This window comes from Pipistrellus kuhlii, unplaced genomic scaffold, assembly GCF_014108245.1.
Source record: "Pipistrellus kuhlii isolate mPipKuh1 unplaced genomic scaffold, mPipKuh1.p scaffold_m20_p_38, whole genome shotgun sequence".
In the NCBI taxonomy this organism is placed as follows: domain Eukaryota; kingdom Metazoa; phylum Chordata; class Mammalia; order Chiroptera; family Vespertilionidae; genus Pipistrellus; species Pipistrellus kuhlii.
In genome coordinates, this window is record NW_023425538.1 from 4,637,653 (window position 1) to 4,657,498 (window position 19,846).

The window sequence follows — 19,846 nt, forward strand, 5'->3', positions numbered from 1 at the left end:
CCCTATGCATATTAATTTCTCACATATGCATCTTTCTCTGTAGGATAACAATCCCAAAGTGAAATTGCTACATTTTGTGCACACACATGTGTACACCTCATTTTAAATTTCAAAGTATTTATTTTTGAAAAGAAAAGACTGCTTAGAAAAGCCACCAAACATAGACAGTTTAGCTAACCATATTTAAAATGACATTTGATAGGACTGGTTAAATAAATTTAATGTATCCCTATAATGTAATACTGTGTAGCCATAAAAAAGAACGAGGCTGTCAATATATTCTGATATGTAAGGGGAGAAGGTATGACTTACTTTTCACAATTTTAATTATTTGAATTTTGTTTCATTCACACATATTACCATTATTTAAAAATGTTCTTTGTACTTCTACACCATACTTACTAAAGACAAAAAAAAAAGTGTGACTTAAAGACTAATTTATTTTTTATTTCTGAGAGAAACACCAACAGATTTCTGATGCATACCTGAGTTTTGCATCATGGAAATGCCCAATTAGATATTGGTTTTTATAAAACCACTAGAGGCCCGGTGCACAAAATTCATGCAGCCTGGCCTGCACCCTCTTACAATCTGGGAACACTGGCTCCTAACCACTCACTTGTCTGCCTGCCTGATCACCCCTAACCACTCTGCCTGCCTGGTCGCGCCTACCTGGCCTCCCCTGCCAGCCTGGTTGCCCCTAATTACTCTCCCCTGCTAACCTGATCACATCTAACTGCCTCTGCCTCAACCCCACCACCATGGCTTTGTCCTGAAGGATGTCCAGAAGATTTCCGGTCTAATTAGCATATTACCCTTTTATTAGTATACATGACACAGAGAATTGCTCTAAATGTGGAGGAGATTTGAACAAAATGTTCATACTTTCTTGAGTTCAAGTTATAAATTGTGGAATATATTACTTTTTCACTTTCCTTATTAGTGAAGAAATCCACTTTATTTGTCTACTTTAGAGATGTCTCCACACTTTACCATCATCACCCTTTCGCCTCCCCTAAAAATGCCATTGAAGACAGAATGAATCACATCAAGTTTGATGACAATTTATTTTTCCAATATAGAAAATGATGATTATTTTAAATTTTTTATTTTTGTTTTTGAGAAAGGTAACAAGGATATAGATGTGAGTTTTTAAGAAAATATACTATATATACAAAGCTACACTAGACCATTAACTTCATTTTTTTTAGAATTAGTCTATTTTAATAATATTTAAAGTGGGTTGCTTATTCCCTTATTAAGAATAATAGTAAATATATTCTTAAATCAAGAAAAAAAATTAGAATATGGAATATTGAGCTAGAATAAACCAGAAGATGTTTCTAGTTTTCCTACTACTAAAATTCAGTTACTATCCTCTTTAGGATTTTATATGAGTTCAAATGAAAAAGTAAGCTGAGGGGCTAAAATATGACTCCAAAAAAAAGACTAGGTGGAGTATGTTCTTATTTAAGTAATCAGAATTTGCTCCATCTTTCTTCATCTATTTCCTACTGTCCACCATAATAAGCATAGAATCGTGCTAAGGACTTCAGTGGAAAGAACACTGGCCTAGGAGTTACACACTGAATTTAAGACTGAATATAGTCACAGCTTCTAGATGATTGTGGGCACATGATTTCAGCTCTCTGGGTTCAGATTTGGAATCTGCAAAATGTGGAATCAGGTCTGAAGCACCTTTCAGCTTTAACAACCTTTGCATCTAAGTTCGGTTGGTTAAGCATCTGGAATTCCAGGTGACAGAAAGTATGTAGATTGAACTATTGGCCATGATTCTTCATTCCTTCTTGATTACTCACTCTTGCCAAGGTTTCATTATGAGCAGAATGTATTTTCCTGCTTGTTGATTTTGGGCTGAGCCATGTGACTTTCTTTGACCAATGGAGTATTAATAGACATGATGCAAACATTGCTCAAAGTGTACATTATTTCTTATTCCCTTTCAGTTAATGGCTTAGAACATTTTATAAAATACATGTTTACAACAGAGCTCTCTAATAGGTAGGTCAAAACTAGGGTGACCTTATATCCAAATTTCCCCAGGTCAATATTGGTTTATGTATGTCATTCTGGTATAATAATTTAGCTTCTTTCACTATCAAATGTGGATTTATTTAGATTATAAATTATATAGTCACTATAGAAAAACTTGAAAACTTACCTGGGTGAGCCACAGAATTGCTAAAATAACAAGGCAAACCCCTGGCCTCAGCAACCATCCCCACACACCTTCTTTGAATCATGAGAATTCATGGATGAGGAAAGGGTAGCCAGTATCCCTTCTTCTTACTCTTCAAGTGATCTACATTTTGAGTGGCCCCATTTTCCTCTCAAACCTTTGAGGAAACCTAAAGTAACTAATAACTAGAAAAAGTGTGGGATTTCCAACCTCAACTATAGTGTCAAATATGCTTGCACCAACCATTTCCTTTATGGTTTAAAACCTATCACCATTACACAATTTGCTTGTTGACAGAATAATGTGACACATTTTCTATCATCCAATTAAGATATCCATGGACTATTGTCATATAGTGGTACATGCTTTTATTGATTTTCAGCAAGACCCTAAATCGGGTGTCGGCAACCTGCAGCTCCAAAGCCGCATGCGGCTCTTTTTGTTAAGTGAAAAAATCCTTTTTCTGCACAATCCGGTATATAGCATTAAGGTAAGAGACAATATATTCAGTGTTATATTTGTTTTAAATGTCGCAATGGTTTTGCAGCTCCCAGGTTTGTTTTTTTTTTGGTTTTTTTTCCTTCGAAAACAGGTCCAAGTGGCTCTTTATGTCTTAAAGGTTGCCTAAATGTTCATCACACTGACATCTCTCCTATCATGTCCTAATGCCCTCAAGTGAGAAATGCCAGGGAAGAGAAAGCCTAGGACCCAATCCTGCTACGGCCAAACAGTCCCAGAATGTCTCATTTTAGAGAATGGTACCTTCAGAGCTGACGCTTCCCCATACTGGAACGAAGCATGAGTATACCCTCTACAGGAGTCCCAGGATTGTCAGTCATCTTCTGCCAAAGGCGTTGTTCTTCCCCCCGTGAGTCCATCCAATCCACAGTCTTCCCATGACTCATACCTTAAAAATGGGAATAGAAAATATTACTCTTCATAGATTAAATATTTTGGTCTTCTGAAAGACATTTATTGACCTCTGAGGGGGGCTTTTGATAACAGAGCATTTCACTGATTTGTTCTCATTAACTATATCTAGTGAGTGGTAGAATGAAATACAGCTTTTGTAGCCTGCACTACTGTCTCCTGCCTAGATGATGAAAATCAACCAGAGGGCACTCATAGCTTCTTTCTTCCCCACTTCGATAGTTTGCAGAGAGCTAGTTCATCTGGATTGAGTTAACATGACAGAATAAAAGGCTGAACTGGGCTCTGGTGCTCTTTCTTCCTAACATATCCAGTTCTTTGACCTGGGGAGTTTTCACTTTAGTGGTATAGATATTCTAGTCTATCCTTAATCTATAATAAGTAGAGCATCAGAGGGGGGGAATTATTCTTAACAGGAATGTTGACCAGGGTGCATGAAGAACATGTATGCCTGGTCTGCTTGTGCCTCACTACTTTAATTTCCCCTATTATTCTCTCTGTTATAGTTGTGTCTTGTGGTACCAGTGGTGTGTTTCAATGGTCTGTTTGCAAAACATCAGATGTTTGTTTTCAGGGAAAATTTTTTTTGTTTTAACTAGTGTGAGTAATGGCTGCAAATTCTGGACAGGGATGAGAAGAGGATGAAGTAAAGTTGATCTTGGACATCCTCTCCCCTATCAGAGCCTGTGTTGTCTGGTGATCCTCTCCTGGGAAAAACCTGAAGTAAGACCCAAAAAAGCAGTTGAAATTCACTTAGACTAAAGTGTAAATGATATTTTGTGAAAATAATGAAAATAAAAATTATTCATCCCAAACTTCTAGTTGAAGGATATAAAGTTGTGTAGTAATATATTTATTTTTAAAATGAACAGATCATTGGCTAAAGGCATGGGACATTTGTGGAAATTTCAGGACTCAGCTACGCTGAAATTACATATATTCCTTCTACATATCAAACCTTTAGGAACCACTCCCAAACACTATGCAGAGTCACAGACCAAATCAGAGTCCCCAAGTTCCTTACCACTTCCAGAATTCAAACGAACTCCTCCAAGAAACATGTTGCTGGAAAAAGCCTCCTTGTCCCAGATGGTAAGTTCTAGGCAAACATTCTTTATATCCTGGGGATGCAGGCCACTGAACATGAAAGTATGATTCCACTGAGGGTTAACACTCCTTTTTATTACCAGAGTTTTATGCTTGGTGACTTTTCTATCATCAGGGAACAGGTAGCTACAGAAAAAAATGCAGTCAGTGAGAAAGTAAGCAGAAAATGGCATAACTGAATAATCATTTCAATTTCCCATAATTCCTAGTGTGTGTGTGTGTGTGTGTGTGTGTGTGTGTAAGTGTGATATGTGTATTAGATTTTCTCTCCCAGATTCTTATATACCTAAATTTGGATTTACTTAGTGGGATGATTTATTATTTCTTTTAGGTGGAGCAATAGGAGCCCACAGTCACTTTTCTTTTTTATTAGGATAGTTGGGAGAAAAGGAAAAATGTAATATTTTTTCTTTTAAAATTTTATTTATTTAATCTTTACTGATGAAAGTATTACAGATGTCCCCCTTTTTTCACCCCATTGCCCTCTTCCATCCAGATCCCATCCCTCCCAAGGACTTCATCATCCCATTTTCTTTGGTTAATCTGTTCATAACTTTCCTCCCCCATTCCCTATGAGATTTGTCAGTCTGTTCCATGTTTCCATGCCTTTGATTCTATTTTATTCATCATTTTTAGTTCATTAGATTTCTTGTTTGTTCATTTTGATTTTTAAGTTAAATTGTTGTATTTGTTAACATTTTATTGTTCATATTTGTGATCTGTTTTTTTTTTTTTCTTCTACTTCCTTTTCAAGAAGACCCTTTAACATTTCATGTAATACTTATTTGGTGATGATGAACTCCTTTAGCTTTTTCTTGTCTGTAAAGCTCCCTATATATCCTTCAATTCTAAATGATAGCTTTGCTGGGTAGAGTAATCTTGGTTGTAAGTCCTTGCTTTTAATCATTTTGAATATTTTTTGCCAGTCCCTTCTGGCCTAAAAAGTTTTTGTAGAGAAATCAGTTGATAGTCATACCAGTTCTCCCTTTTAGGTAACTAACTGCTTTTCTCATGCTGCTTTTATGATTCTCTCTTTGTCTTTAACCTTTGACATTTTAATTATGATGTGTCTTGGAGTGGGCCTCTTTGGGTTTCTCTTGTTTGGTACTCTGCTATTCCTGGACTTGTATGTCTATTTCTTTCACCAGGTAGGGGAAGTTTTCTGTCATTATTTCTTTAAACAGGTTTTCAATTTCTTACTCGCTCTCTTCTCCTCTGGCACCCCACAATGGGAATGTTGATTTGCTTGAAGTTGTCCCAGAGGCTCCTTACACTATTGTCATATTTTTGGATTCTTTTTTGTTTTTTGCTCTCTGGTTGGGTGTTTTTTGCTTTCTCATATTCCAAATTGATGATTTGATTCTCAGCATCCTCTACTCTACTATTTGAATCCCTATAAATTTATTCTTCATTTCAGTTAGTTTATCCTTCATTTCTAACTGGTCCTTTTACATGTCTTTCATGTTCTCACTAATTTCCTTGAAATTCTCAATGAGTTCCTTGAACATCATTATAACCATTATTTTGAACTGTGTATCTACCATAGTAGTTTGCTTGCTTCCATTGCATTTATTTCTGTTTCTGGAGATTTCTTCTGATCTTTAATTTGTGACATGTCTCTTTGTCTTGGTATTTTGACTGCTTTCCTGTGTTTGTTTCTGTATATTATGTAGAGAAGCTATGTCTCCTGGAATTGGTAGTAGGTGTCCTGTAGAGCCCAGAGTCTCAGCCTCCCCAATCACCTAAGCTGGGCACTCTAGGTGATCCTGTGAGGGCTGTGTGCAAAACCTTGTTGTAGTTGAGCCTTGATTGCTGTTAGCTTCACTGGGAGGACCAGCTGTCACTACAGTGGAAGAGCTGCTGGACTTGCTTTACTGGGGTTTTTGGTGCTCACCAAGTCCACCCCTTGAGTGTATCACTCATAGATGTGGTAGTAATCTGGCATGGTCTGAAGCTGTTCACTGGGTTCACTGGCTCTGGGGCCCCCTGTGAGGTACAAAGTCATTCACTGTATGTGCCTGCCTGGGGCCACCCAGTATGCACTACAGAGTCATGTGCAGATGGCTCTACTTGTATTGGGCTTAGAGTTTCCAAGCAGAGATCAAGCTGTGAGCCTTGGCAAGCTGCTGCTAGTGCTGGGCCTTGGCCCACTTATTAGAGGTATGAGTCCAGCTGCTACTTGCTTGAGAGATTTTAGGAAATTCTTTTTCATATGAAAAAGACACTGCAAACAATTCAGGAAATCACCAGGGTGGAATGAACAGTGTGGGTCAAGTTTATGGAGACTCAGATGTGGCACCTGCCATTCAGCTCTGTAGGGAGGAGGTCATAGCTCTTTTGTCTGAGAGAACAATATCCCTGAGTTCTTGTCCTGATGCCATACAATTTAGTTCCTCCTCATATGTCCTTGGATCCCTTAATACTGCTTCTCCAGTGCTATAACTCAGTGGGAGTGAGTCTGAGTATTCTATTCATAGGCCTTTTAAGAGGAACTTCGTGGGATTCCAGCAGCCTCCATGCCACTCAGCCACAATTCCCACTGGTTTTTACAGCCTGAAGTTATGGGCATCTCTCTTCCTGGCAATGGAACCCTGGATTAGGGCCTGGTTTGGGCTGGAACCCTTTGCTCTCCAGCCAAGATATCCCTATCAATTAAAAAAGATGCCCCCTGTGGGTGTTGGACAAGCCAATTCCACTCCTCCACACCTCCTACCAGTTTTAATGTGCTTTCTTCTTTAATTCACTAGTTCTAGGACTTCCATTCTGCCAGATTTCAGAATAATGATTGTTCTGAATTTTAGTTTTAATTTTATGTGTTTATGCAAGGATGTATATACTGGTGTTTACCTATGCTGCCATCTTGGTTCCTGCCACTCACTATTCTAATCCTATTTTGGTCCTTCCTTCATCCTGAAATGTAAATAACTCCTGTAGTAGACACTGTTTAATGTGCTATCTCCTATCTATTTGGCCCACTTATGAGTTGACTCGAAGCCAGGATGAGCAGTCCTCACCTCAGGAGTGTGTGTCTCATGGCTTTTCCAGGTAAGGACTTTCTCTGGTGTGAGCTGGCTCAGCTTAGGTACAGGGAATCCTGGGATTATTAAGGATTTAATGTCTCTGGAAACAACCCTCAATAAGTTTTGGAAATTAGTGAACAAGTCCCAACAGCTTACCTTTTTCTTTAAGGTACAATCCCAAGGTTCATTCAGAGTTACTTGTTGCTTTCCCAAGTGAAATTGAGGCCCAATTGCCCATGGTAGTAAACAGCCTACTAACATATTTTTACTAGCTTCCCTGTGCCATTTTCTCTCCTATTACTGGTGTTTCCTGGAATCTCTTCTCAAATATGTGAAAACACTGTTTGACCATGATAGAAAATGAGGGTCTAGGTACCTAATGAATCAGGGAGCAGGCTTTAGGATAGAAGGCATATGGGTATGGAATTAGTATATCAAACAAATATGAAAAAAACACACAAAACAAATGACTACAAAAGAAGATACATTGCTATACTTAAGATTTGATTTCACATATCAAGCAGAGACTATTTCTTGATATTCATTCTTTCCTTATTCTTCTCTTAAAAAGTCTTTATTTATTTTAGTTAGGCACAAGATTGCTCAGTGTAAACACTACATTTCCCAGCCACCCATGCAGCTAATACAGTTATGTGACTAAGTTCTAGCTAATAGGATACAAGAAGTAGTTTTGTATGAAACTTCTGGGAAGTGTCTTGCCAGATAGAATTTGGCTGCCTTGTTACATAAAGTAGACACCATAACAACAAAGAAGAAACCTAGGTTGTTGACTATCATGATGCTTCCACACCTGCCCTAGGTCTCTTATCTTTAATCTTTGTTTACATGAAAGATAAATAAACATGTTGTGTATAAGCCACTATTATGATGGCTCATACATAGAGCTAATACTAACTAATATTTTATAATGGTTAATTTTACAGAAGGGTCTATTCTTGCTCTTTCAGGCTCTTAAAAAAAACACACCTGAAGTCCCTTTAAAACAGGTGTGGAAATCTTTTTTCTGCCAAGGTCCATTTGGATATTTATAACAGCATTTGCAGGCCAAACAAAATTATCAACTTAAACATTAGCCTGCTATATTTGGTCAATCATTTAATTAACTCAACCCTAATGCCTTGGCATGGCCAGAACAAATGATTTCAGAGGCTGGACATTCTGCAACCCTGCTTTAAAATCATCTCAATGTTGAAATGTAATTAGAGAGAGAATTTACTAGAAAGTTACTATCTTTTAAAAATTTATATATGTTCTTTGTTATATCTGCTTAATAAATGCTCAACAGAATAAAGTAACAACAATTTTAGGCGATGTTAAGTCATCCCTACAAGGCCACAATGAGGCATAAGCAGGGAGTCATCTCCTCATCCCATCAGGCAGTTAGAAGAAAGAACCCTGAATTGGATGGTAGTGCTGGTGGGGCAAATTGCAACATCAGGATCCAAATAAAGTATCTCACTAATATGAGAATCAGTGTATGACCAGGATTCAGGTGCACACACTCATCAGACATATGCTTCTCATTATTTGTCTAATTTTTAAATTTACTTTTAAAATATTTATTGTTGAGAGTATTATGTCTCAACATATATGCATAACCCATTGGCCTCTCCTAGCCTGCTCCCGCCCCCTACAGTAGGCCTTCAACACCCTATTATCTGTGTCCATGGGTTCTGCATATATGCATACAAGTCAATTGGTTGATCTCTACCCACCCACCAACCCTCCCCTTCCTTGCCCCTGAGGCTTGACAGTCTGTTCAATTCTTCTATGCCTCTGGATGTATTTTGTTCATCAGTTTATGTTGTTCATTATATTGTACTTACGTTTGAGACTCTCAGTGCTTCCCGGTCTTGTGTGAATTTTTCTTCCCAAAGTCAGGGAAATTATGTCATTATTTCTTAAAACAGTTTTTCTATTCCTTGCTCAGCTTCTTCTCCTTCTGAGACCCCTATTGTGCAGATGTTGCTTTGTTTGATGTTGTCCCAAAGCTGCCTTAAATTCTCCTCCTTCTTTTTATTATTATTATTTAAAATATTTATTGTTGAAAGTATTACATATGTCCCATTTTTCCCCCATTGATGCCTCTCAGTCTGCTACCATCCCTTATCCCAGGCTTTCACCACCCTACTGTCTGTGTCCATGGGTTATGCATATATATATAAAAGGTCTTTGGTTGATTACCTCCCACCCACCCTCCCCCACCTTCCCTCCAAGATTCTGCCCTCTGTTCCATGTTTCCATGTCTTTGGATCCACTCCATTCATCAGTTTATTTTGTTCATTAGATTCCACATCTCAGTGAGATCATATGATACTTGATACATAGGGGTGCATCCATTCTTTCTGAATGGTGTTTTGGGTTTCTTAGAATATATTTCTAGAAGTGGGATCACTGGGTTAAATGACAGTTCTGTATTTAATTTTTTGAGGGAACTCCAGACTGTTTTCTGTAATGGCAGCACCAGTCTGCTTTTCCACCAGCAGTGAACTAGGGTCTCCTTTTCCCCACATTCTTGCCAACACTTGTCATTGTTGATGGTAGCCATTCTGAAAGGTGTGAGGTGATGCCTCATTGTAATTTTAATTTGCATCTCTGATGATCGGTGACTTTGAGCATTTTTTCATATGTCTCTTAGACATCTGTATATCCACTTTGGAGAAGTGTCTATTTAGGTCCTTTGCCAATTTTTTTTAATTGGATTGTTTGTTTCCCATTTCTTGGGTTGTATAAGTTTTTTATATCCTCCTGCTTTTTAAATTTTTTTGCCAATTGCTGCTCTGACTGGGTGTTGTTTTTTTCCTACCCTGTCTTCTAACTCATTGATTTATTCCTCAGCTTCATATAGTCTACTAATGAAACCTTCCAGGATGTCCTTTATTGCAGCTATGTCATTCTTCATTTCCCCTTTATTCTTCTCCATTTTGTTTTTGTTTCTCATTCAGCTCCTTATAATTCTCATTGAGTTGCTTGTAATTCTCAGACAGGTGATTTAGCATCGTTACAACCATTACTTTGAATTCTTTATATCACTAATTATTTGCCTCCATTTAATTTAGTTCCTTTTCTCATGATTCCTTCTTATGTCTTTCCTTTGTGGATTGTTTATTTGTATCCCCACTTTTTTGCTGTTCCTTTGTATTTGTTTCCTTGTCTTAGATCAAACTGCTATGTCACCCAGCTTTTTTGGAGGTAGTCTTATGTAGTAGGTGTTTTGTGGGACCCAGTGGTGGAGTCTCTATCTCTTGAGCTGGGTGTTCTAGGAAAGCCCCTTACTTGAGTTACTTGGATTCTCCTGATGTAGTTGTGTCTTGAATGTTATTGTCCCATTTTTGGATGGAGTCTCATCACAGGTTGACTGACTATGTGGCTCACCCCAACTTTGCCATGAAAGCTGCTGTGGATGTGCTCAGGGTTCAGCTCCCAGAGTCACCTACAAGGTTCCACTGGCATGCAACTCACTGTACAGTCTTGGAGCCTGCACCAGGGTGTCCAATGACTCTGTGAATAACTGTGGTGAATCTTAGAACTCACAGTAGGAGTGGTGTGCAGCTCACTGTGTGTGTGTGGGGGGGACAGTCCCCAGAGCCTGTGGAGGGAGTCCCTTTATAGTTCCCACTGGTGTGCTGCTCACTGTGCAGGTGCGGTGGGTCTAGGGTTGTGTCCAATGTCAGTCTGGTTGATGGTGAATCTATACACCTAGCCACCCCTGCTCTCCCCCTTCAAGATGGCATGGTTTCCATGCCATCCCCATGCCCTCCAAGAAAGTGCCTGTGGCACTAACGGGGGCTGTTTGTCAAGGAGAGTATGATCTGCCAGCCCCCAAGACTCTTGTGAAATCTAACTGTCCCTCACAAACACAAACACTGTGCACATCCACACATCCCCCTCTTACTCCCTTACTATTACTTTTGCCCTCACTCCCATCCTGCCAGCCATCATGTTCTATTACTTTACTTTTTATTTTTCTTATAAAAATTGGAGCATGTGAAGGTAAAGGTTTCCCTCATTTCCTTGTAGGAAAAATTATATTTTTCAAAGAAGAATTGAGGAGAGGAATAATACTACCATTTACTTAAAGAATTAACCTCATGGGAATCTGTTTGGCCTCATGTATTTTATGCTACTCCATTAAATCAAGGATTATATCTTATTTCTGATATTGTAGTACTTACTTCTTGGTACATGTGCATATATGTTTGTTTGAATGAATTAAAAATAGCCTTCTGATTCTAGTTATTCTAATTATAGGAGAAAATCTCATATAAAAATCAAGATATATTCATTGTTTGGGTTGCTTAGAATTGACAAGACTGTCCATTTAAAGGGCTTGTATTCCCTCAAGAAACTCTCTTGTGCTCCATAAAGTGAGCACAAATTTTTAACAGGCAGTCACAGACCTTCTCCAGAGCACTATCCAGTGGGTATCTCTGGGGAGGATGCTCTGAGAAGGTCTTATTATTTTCTACAAGGGAGCAAAACCCAAGTATCTAATATTTTTCTTTTTGTTACATATTTCCAGCACAAAATGATAATAAATCACAATAAAATTATATTAAACATAGAATTACATTAAAATATATTAATCATATTTTCGCCTCCTTCAAAAAATAAATTGCACATGAAAATTTGCCAGTCATGAAGGTAAAAGTGATGGGAATTCCTGAAATATTCTGGAAGCAGGCTGAAAGGTAAAAACTGTAATTCCCTCTATACTCGTGTAGCTTTATATGGAAGAGTCAGCATTCCAGGGTAACTCTTTCCTAGTACATTTCAAATAAGAAGAAGCTATCAGCACTGAAATTATCACAGATAATTTCATTTCCCAGGAGGTATCATCTAAAATGACCTAAACAAAATTACCCCTTCACAAAGCTATCTGCAGTGCCTCCTGACTTCACCACTGTCAAATTCTTTGCCTCTTTGATGAACACTTCTAGTATTCCTCCAGAGAGTACAGGTGGTTTCTTCTTTCCAATTTTAAAGGCCTTCTTTCCTGTGTGAGCTATCAAAATGAGAGAGAGAGAGAGAGAGAGAGAGAGAGAGAGAGAGAGAGAGAGGGAGGGAAAGAAGAAGAAGAAGAAGAAGAAGAAGAAGAAGAAGAAGAAGAAGAAGAAGAAGAAGAAGAAGAAGAGGAGGAGGAGGAGGAAGAAGAGGAGGAGGAGGAGGAAGAGGAGGGGAGAAGGGGGAGGAGGAGGGGGGGAGGAGGAGGGAGATAGATCATGAGTTCTATTTAAAAATTTACTAAAAAAGTACAAAGAGTTACTTCATTTGCTGATTGAATCAGGTGTTAACACATACTTATCTTTTTAATTAGGTTTGGTGAGAACACTTGATTTATTCTTTTAGCCAATTTCAAATATATAATATATCATCATTAGCTATAGTCACCATGCTGTACATTAGATCTCCAGAACTTATTCTGCTCCAAAGTGAAAGTTTGTACCCTTTGAGTAACTTCTACTCATTCTCCCCTTGCCCCAGCCCCATGTTACCACTGCTTTACATTCTGCTCCTATGACTTTGACATTTTTGAGATTTCACATATAAGTGAGATCAGACAGTATTTTTATCAATTATATCTCAATAATGCTTGGGGGGAATAAATTTTATGATAAGGCCTTCTGGGGTTTGTGAGGAAATCCCCCAGAAAGATATGTGATCTTTGGATGCAAATTTCATTTGAGGTTCTCTATCACTTTCCAACTATTTAAGCTAAGGTGGATTGTATTTTGACACAGTGATCACAAATATTGAATTTTCCAAGGCTAAAGTTTCACATTAATAACAAAAGATTTCACATTTCAGACTTAAATATGAAATAGTTATCTTAATATTATTGTGTATTTTTCCAGGTATTGATTTAATTTATTTTTATCCCATTGGATTCCTTCTAGATATGTCTTTTTGTGTGTGTGTTTGTTGGGAAAAATAAACAAATTTAAAACTGTAAGTACTCCACTGCAAATTATCTTTTCACAGACTATAAAATAATAAAATGCAATGATCCTGAGAGTTCCCTGGGCCACATTCCTGCTCTCATTGTACATTAACTACAACGAAAACCAAACACAAGCATCAAGGCTCTGAAAGGGAAATTTCCATAACTCTCTTCTTTGAAATTTTAATCTTGTAAATTGCCGTCTCCATGTAGGGCCAATTTTTTTTTACATCATTTATACATATATATGCCTAAGTGACCGTTATGACCAAATGATCGGAATGACCGGAGCCACTGGTAGACCAATCACTATGATATGCACTGACAACCAGGGGACAGACACTCAATGCAGGAGCTGTCCCCTGATGGTCAGTGCACTCCCACAGCCAACCTCCCACGGCCCCTCCCTCCCGCCAGCCAACCTCCCACAGCCTCCCTGTTGGCCAGCCAACACTCACCTCTGGCTGGCTGCCCCCTATTGGCCCCAATTGAAGGGATGGCTGGCCAACCTCCTGCAACCCCTCCTTCTGCCAGCCAACCTCCCACGACCCCTCCTCCTGGATGGCCAACCTCTTGCAGCCCTTCCTCCCACTGGCCAAACTCCTGTGGCCCCTCCCCCTGGCTGGCTAACCTCCCACAGCCCCTTCCCTTGGCCAGCTAATTTCCCACCGTCCCTCCCCCTGACCAGCCCCCTGATAGACCTCAATCACCGGCCAGGCTGAGGAACCTCACCTGTGCATGAATTCGTGCACAAGGGCCCTAGTTTTTATTGTGAAATGTGCTCAACCTGAATAATAACCACCACCACCTTTATTTTGTACAATTTTAAGCAGTTTTATAAATGATCCTATTGAATTCTTGCAATGTCCCTATGAAGTAAGGAAACTGAGGCTGAGATATAGTAAGTTACTTACACAGGGTCACAATGAAGAGAGTGATAGTGAATGGAAGGATAGAGAAGACTGCCTTATAGGAATTGATGGAAGGATAAAAGCAAAAGAGATTTAAAAGTTGACTCCCTCTGGATTTTTCCTTTACATTCTGTGTTCTAGATCAGTATCTTCCTCAAGACTTGCTGGGTAGCTGTGAATGCCGTTTATCCATACAGCAGCTATCTATACCTCCCCTCTCTGAGACAACCCTCTCCCTAGGGAAGATCCTATATCTCCTGGACTTCAAAGAAACAAATGTTGCCATTAAGGCTGTTTTCTAAGTATGGACTTAGAATCCCACATCCTTCTCCATATATAGTGCATCTCAACTATCCTCAAAAGCTAGTGACACCTAAACCTTTACATTTCATGTGTGCACTGCAAAAGTAACAGAGTCCAAATAATCTCTGATCCCTATTCTCACACTTCCAAAACAGTATGCTCTGATTAAAGGCATTTATTTTTACTTTACCTTGAAGTTGTCCTGGTGGGAACATCAGGTATTCATCTGGGGGAATATAACGTAAAACAACTGTCAGCTCTCCTCTGTATTGAAGGCCAATGTCAGTAGATAATTCCATCTGGCCAAGGGGATACATAAAAAAAGAAAAAGTAAAAGTGTTTGTTTTGTTATTTTGTAGCCCATGTTTGTACAACATTTACTTGGTGATTTAAATGTGACAATCCATTCCCATTCAACTATGTTAGCACTTACTGGTTTAAGAAATGCCTTAAGTATAAGAAAAGAGGCTGAAAACTCTAAGAAGGCATTTACATATAACTTTTAACATTAAATTAAAAAGAATTTGATAGGAGATGTGTAACATATATCAATATTTGGTCAGTTAATACCGTAGATACTGAGTGCCTTTGATGCATTGAGAACTGCACCATCACTGAACATTCATATAGCTTGGGGTATGAGGCAGGGATAAAGATATCACTGAAGATAGCCTCATATGGTACTTCTTCCTGTCTGTCCTTGATGTCTCAAGGCTTTTATAAGTGACTAATAAGGGGAAAGTACACAGTAATGCTTGATTCACATTGGGCTACCAGACACCAATCATAATTCACATCACCAAAATTCAGTGTGGAAAAACTAATTCACTAAGACATTGCTGGTAGAAATGTAAAATGGTGTAGCCAATCTGGAAAATAGTTTGTCAGTTTCTTAAAAGAATAAATATGTAACTGCCATACAACCTAGCAATTGCATTTATTCTAGAGAAATAACAGATTATATGCACATAAAAACCAGTACACAAATAGTTGTATCATCTTTATTTATTATAGTAACACACTGAAAACTACCTAGAAGACCCTCAATAAGTGGATGTTTAAATTAACACACACACATATATATATATATATATATATATATATATATATATATATATATACCATAGACTACTACTAAGAAGTCAAAAGGAATGACTAATGATATTCACAACTTAGATGTCTAGAAAATTATGCCGAGTTACAAAAACACAGTATCAAAAGGATAGACACTATATAATTTTATTTATATTACATTTTTAAAATTACAAAATAATAGATATAGAGAACAGATTAATGGTTGTAGGAGGAAAGTGGGTGTCATTATAAAAGAACATGAGGGATTTTGTGATGATGGAACTGTTATGTACCTTGGCTGTGTGGTGGATATACAAAGCTACACATGTGATAAACTGGCATAGAAATATTGATAAATACATAAGCACAGACACAAATGAAAATTGAGGAGATCTGAATAAAATTGGTAGATTATATCAATGTCAGTACCTTGACTGTGATATTGAGGGAAATTGGATAATGGCTATATAAGATCTCTCTGTATTACTTATTATAAATTCATGTTGATCTATAGTAATCCCAAAATCAAAAGTTTAAATTTAAAAAAATGTGAATCAAGAGCATATGTTCTGTAGGTATCTGACTTGCCACTGAATCAACTGAACTTTAATTCTTGATAATTAGTCTAAGAAAAGTTATGTACTTTCTAAGAATCTTTATTAAGGAATCTGACTTCTTAGTACTGAGCCAAGGGTTTGAGCACTACTCTCTTCTGAGAGAATACAGACTGAAAAAAATTCAGAAAACTAAAAATTAACAGCAAACCCAGAAACTCTTCAAGCCTCAGGGGGAAAAAAGAAAGAAAGAAAAGACCAAAAGAAATCCTTGTTTGTCTTTCCTCTTGATTATGATAAAAATTATTAAGTGTGGGAAATAATTTAAGTATTTTATCATTCATCTTACCAGGGGAAAAATGAGATTACATGGTGAAACAAACTCTCCATCTAATATTTAATCTGATTATTTTAGAACAAGTTCTTTGTAAAGGACTTCTCTTATTGTTTTGAAGTTTCAATTAATTTTAGTTCATGAGAAAGTCATAAATGGAAAATTATAATGGATACTATGGCAGATTAAAAAGGTCACTACTTTTTTGATACTGTAGGTAATGAGAAGTGGGGTATTTGTCCTTTCTTTTTGGATTTGAATGGGCTCTGTAATTGCTTTGACTGATAGCAGAAGTGACAATGTGTCAGTTTTTGGGCCTGAGCCTTAAGATTAACAGCTTCTACTTTATTGCCTAGAATAGATATTCTTGGTATGTTCTCTCTAAAAACTCATGATAGAGACCCAAGCTACATGTAAATGCACCTATTGTCAGGGATGAGTTCCTCGCTGGCAGCCAACATCAAATTTGGCACAGCCAACTTGACCAGCTTGGCCAATCTTTAAGATAACTTCAGCCTTATTCTCCTATCTGGCTGTGACCACATGATAGACCCTAAAAGAGAACCACTTAGGTGAGTCCAGCTACCCCATAGAATTATGAATGATAATAATAAATTATTGTTTTACACCACTAAGGTTTAGGTTAGTTTTTGTACATCTGGGAATAGGCTCTATTTGCTTTTGGCTGAGACCTTTGGGTGGGAAAATTTGTTGGTAGAAAACAGTGATATGTGCAGGTGTCACATACTAATATATAGTGTATTAGTAGGGATCAAAACATGGATTACTGGTGCCTGGCCAGTATGTCTCAACAGTTGAGCATTGACCCATGAATCAAAAGGTCACTAGTTCGAATGCTGGTCAGGGCACATGCCTAGGTTGTGGGCCTGATCCTCAGTGGGGGCATGCAAGAGTCAGTCAATCAATATTTCTTTCACTCTCTCCCCTTTACTCTTTCTCTCAAATCAATAATATATATATATATATATTTAAAAAGTGTATTATTAGGATTTCTTAACGTTTCATTGGTTTTTAGCTTAAAATATACTGGTGAATTTATATAAGATAGAGTCTTCAAATGTTATAAAACTAGTGTACAAAATTCATGCCAGGGGTGTGGGGGGGGAATGTCCTTCAGCCCAGCCTGCACCCTCTCCAATCTGAACCCCCTTAAGGGATGTCAGACTGCCTGTTTAGGCCCAATCCCAGTCGGACTTCCCTCTCACAATCCAGGACTGCTAGCTCTCAACTGCTTGTCTGCCTACCTCCCTGATTGCCCCTAACTGCTTCTGCCTGCCAGCCTGATCACCCCGTAACCACTCCCCTGCCAGGATGATTGATACCTAACTGCTCCCCTGTCAGCCCGAATGCCCCAAAATTCCCTCCCCTGCAGTCCTGGTCCCCTCCCAACTGCCCTCCCTTGCCAACAAGGTCACCCCTAACTGCCCTCCTCAGCCAGCCTCATTGCCCCTAACTGCTATCCCTTGCTGGTCTGGTCCCCTCCAACTTTCCTCCCCTGCCAGCCTGGTCACCCCTAATTGCCCTCCCCTGCAGGCTTCATTGCCCCCAACTGCCCTCCCTTGCAGGCTTGGTCCCTTCCAACTGCTCTCCACTGCTGGCATCTTGTGTCCACATGGGGGCAGCCATCTTTGACCACATAGGGACAGCCATCTTGTGTGTTGGAGTGACAGTAAATTTGCATATTACATTTTTATTAGATAGGTAGGGGCCTGGTGCATGGGTGGGGCCCACCTGGTTTGCCCTGAAGGGTGTCCCAGATCAAGGTAGGGGTTCCCTTGGGGCATAGGGCAGCTTGTGTCAGGGGCCTGTAGTGATTTGCAGGCCAGCCAAGCCCCCCTGTGACCCAAGCATAGGCCAGGGCCAGCTGGAAGTAGGTATCTGGGATTTATTTATATTCTATAATTGAATCTTTGTAGCCTTGAGCAGAGGCCAGGGCTGGCAGGGCAGGTGGGAAACTTGGCTTCCTCCATCGCCAGGGGAAACCCAAACCTCCTGCTTGCTCCAGCTCCATGGCGGCTGCCATATTAGTTGGGTTAAATTGCATACTCACTGATTTGCTAGTGGGCGTAGTGGAGTGATGGTCAGTTTGTATGTTTCTCTTTTATTAGTGTAGATTAAGAAACAATAAATATGAAGTCCTATAGCTTCATAATCACATACAAAGGAAAGTCAAGAGGGAGAAGTCATCTTGCACCCTGCACATATTTAATGCTTAGGGGTATTGTTTTTACTCTTGGAAGAGAATTCCAAGGCACCATGCTATCCTTGTATATCACTAGGCAATTCCTTCTCAGACAAAAGTAGCAGAATTACATTCAACCAACAAATATGAAATGCTTTCTTGTAGTAATTCTTTTAAGGCATTTTGTCAGGTTTTGGATGGATACTAAGCCATAGACCCTGCTTTCAATGAATTTTCATTCTATCCAGGACACCTACAGAAAGAAGCTCTATCATTGTCCTTATTTTTTAAAACATATTTTTATTGATTTTAGAAAGGAAGGGAGAGGGAGATAGAAACATCAATGATGAGAGAGAATAATTGGTTAGCTGCATTCTGCACACCCTCTACTGGGGATAGAGCCTAAAACCCAGGCATGTGCCCTGACCATGAATTTAACTGTGACCGCCTGGTTCATAGGCCAATGCTCAACCATTGAGCCACCCTGGCTGGGCATTCTGTCATTTAACTGATTCATTAGTTTATTTAATGCTCTCCATTTCCAATAAAAAGTGGGCTCCTTTCTACAAAGACCATGCATGTCTGCACCATTAGTTAACTGCATGCTCATCAAGAATCATCTGCATTAGTCTCTCAAGCACTTTATACCAGGTAAGTATCTTTATGGTTCTAATTGTATAATAAACCAAAGAGTACAAAAAGTTATATGTTACTATAAAAATTAAGTTGAATAATTTTAAAAAAAAGTAAAGATTTTAAAATAAATTAGCTATTGGATTATATTTGGGCTCAAAGCTATAAAAGATTAAAACAAAAACAAATATGACTAAGAAAGATTTTATATTTGGTTTACTTTGAAAGTATTCTTAAATTCTTGTTTTCCTGTGGATAAATTCAAATTAGAAACCATTGATGATTATTCACAAGGGGTAGAATTTATGCTAGAAAGATATGACAGAATTTTAATAACTGAAATCCTGCTCAAATAAAATGAATTGTTAATATATTAAAAGACTTGAAAACAAATGCACATTTATTTAGGTTAAGATAAACATTTAAGAAACATATTGGAGATGTGTGTTTGTATGTGTATGTTATGTGACTTTCTTTATTAATTGACCTACTTTTACTTCTGATTGCTAGCTCAATGTCATACAAATGATGACAGTTGCTCCAATTCAGTACAAGTAAACCACTGTGGGAAGAAAAAGAGTAATCCAGATTGGGTTAGGAGAGATTATGTCAGAT

General features: G+C 38.4%; 1 protein-coding gene across 1 annotated transcript in view; it reads right to left on the reverse strand.

Moving 5' to 3' along the window:
• Positions 1 to 2,925: 2,925 nt before the first annotated feature.
• Positions 2,926 to 19,846, reverse strand: part of SYTL5 (synaptotagmin like 5) — a 258,501-nt gene continuing 241,580 nt past the window's right edge. The window contains 4 exon segments of the mRNA XM_036408213.2: positions 2,926 to 3,107; positions 4,155 to 4,363; positions 12,142 to 12,274; positions 14,624 to 14,732. Of these exon segments, the coding sequence (XP_036264106.1) occupies positions 2,965 to 3,107; positions 4,155 to 4,363; positions 12,142 to 12,274; positions 14,624 to 14,732 (594 nt within the window). The 3' untranslated portion in view covers positions 2,926 to 2,964.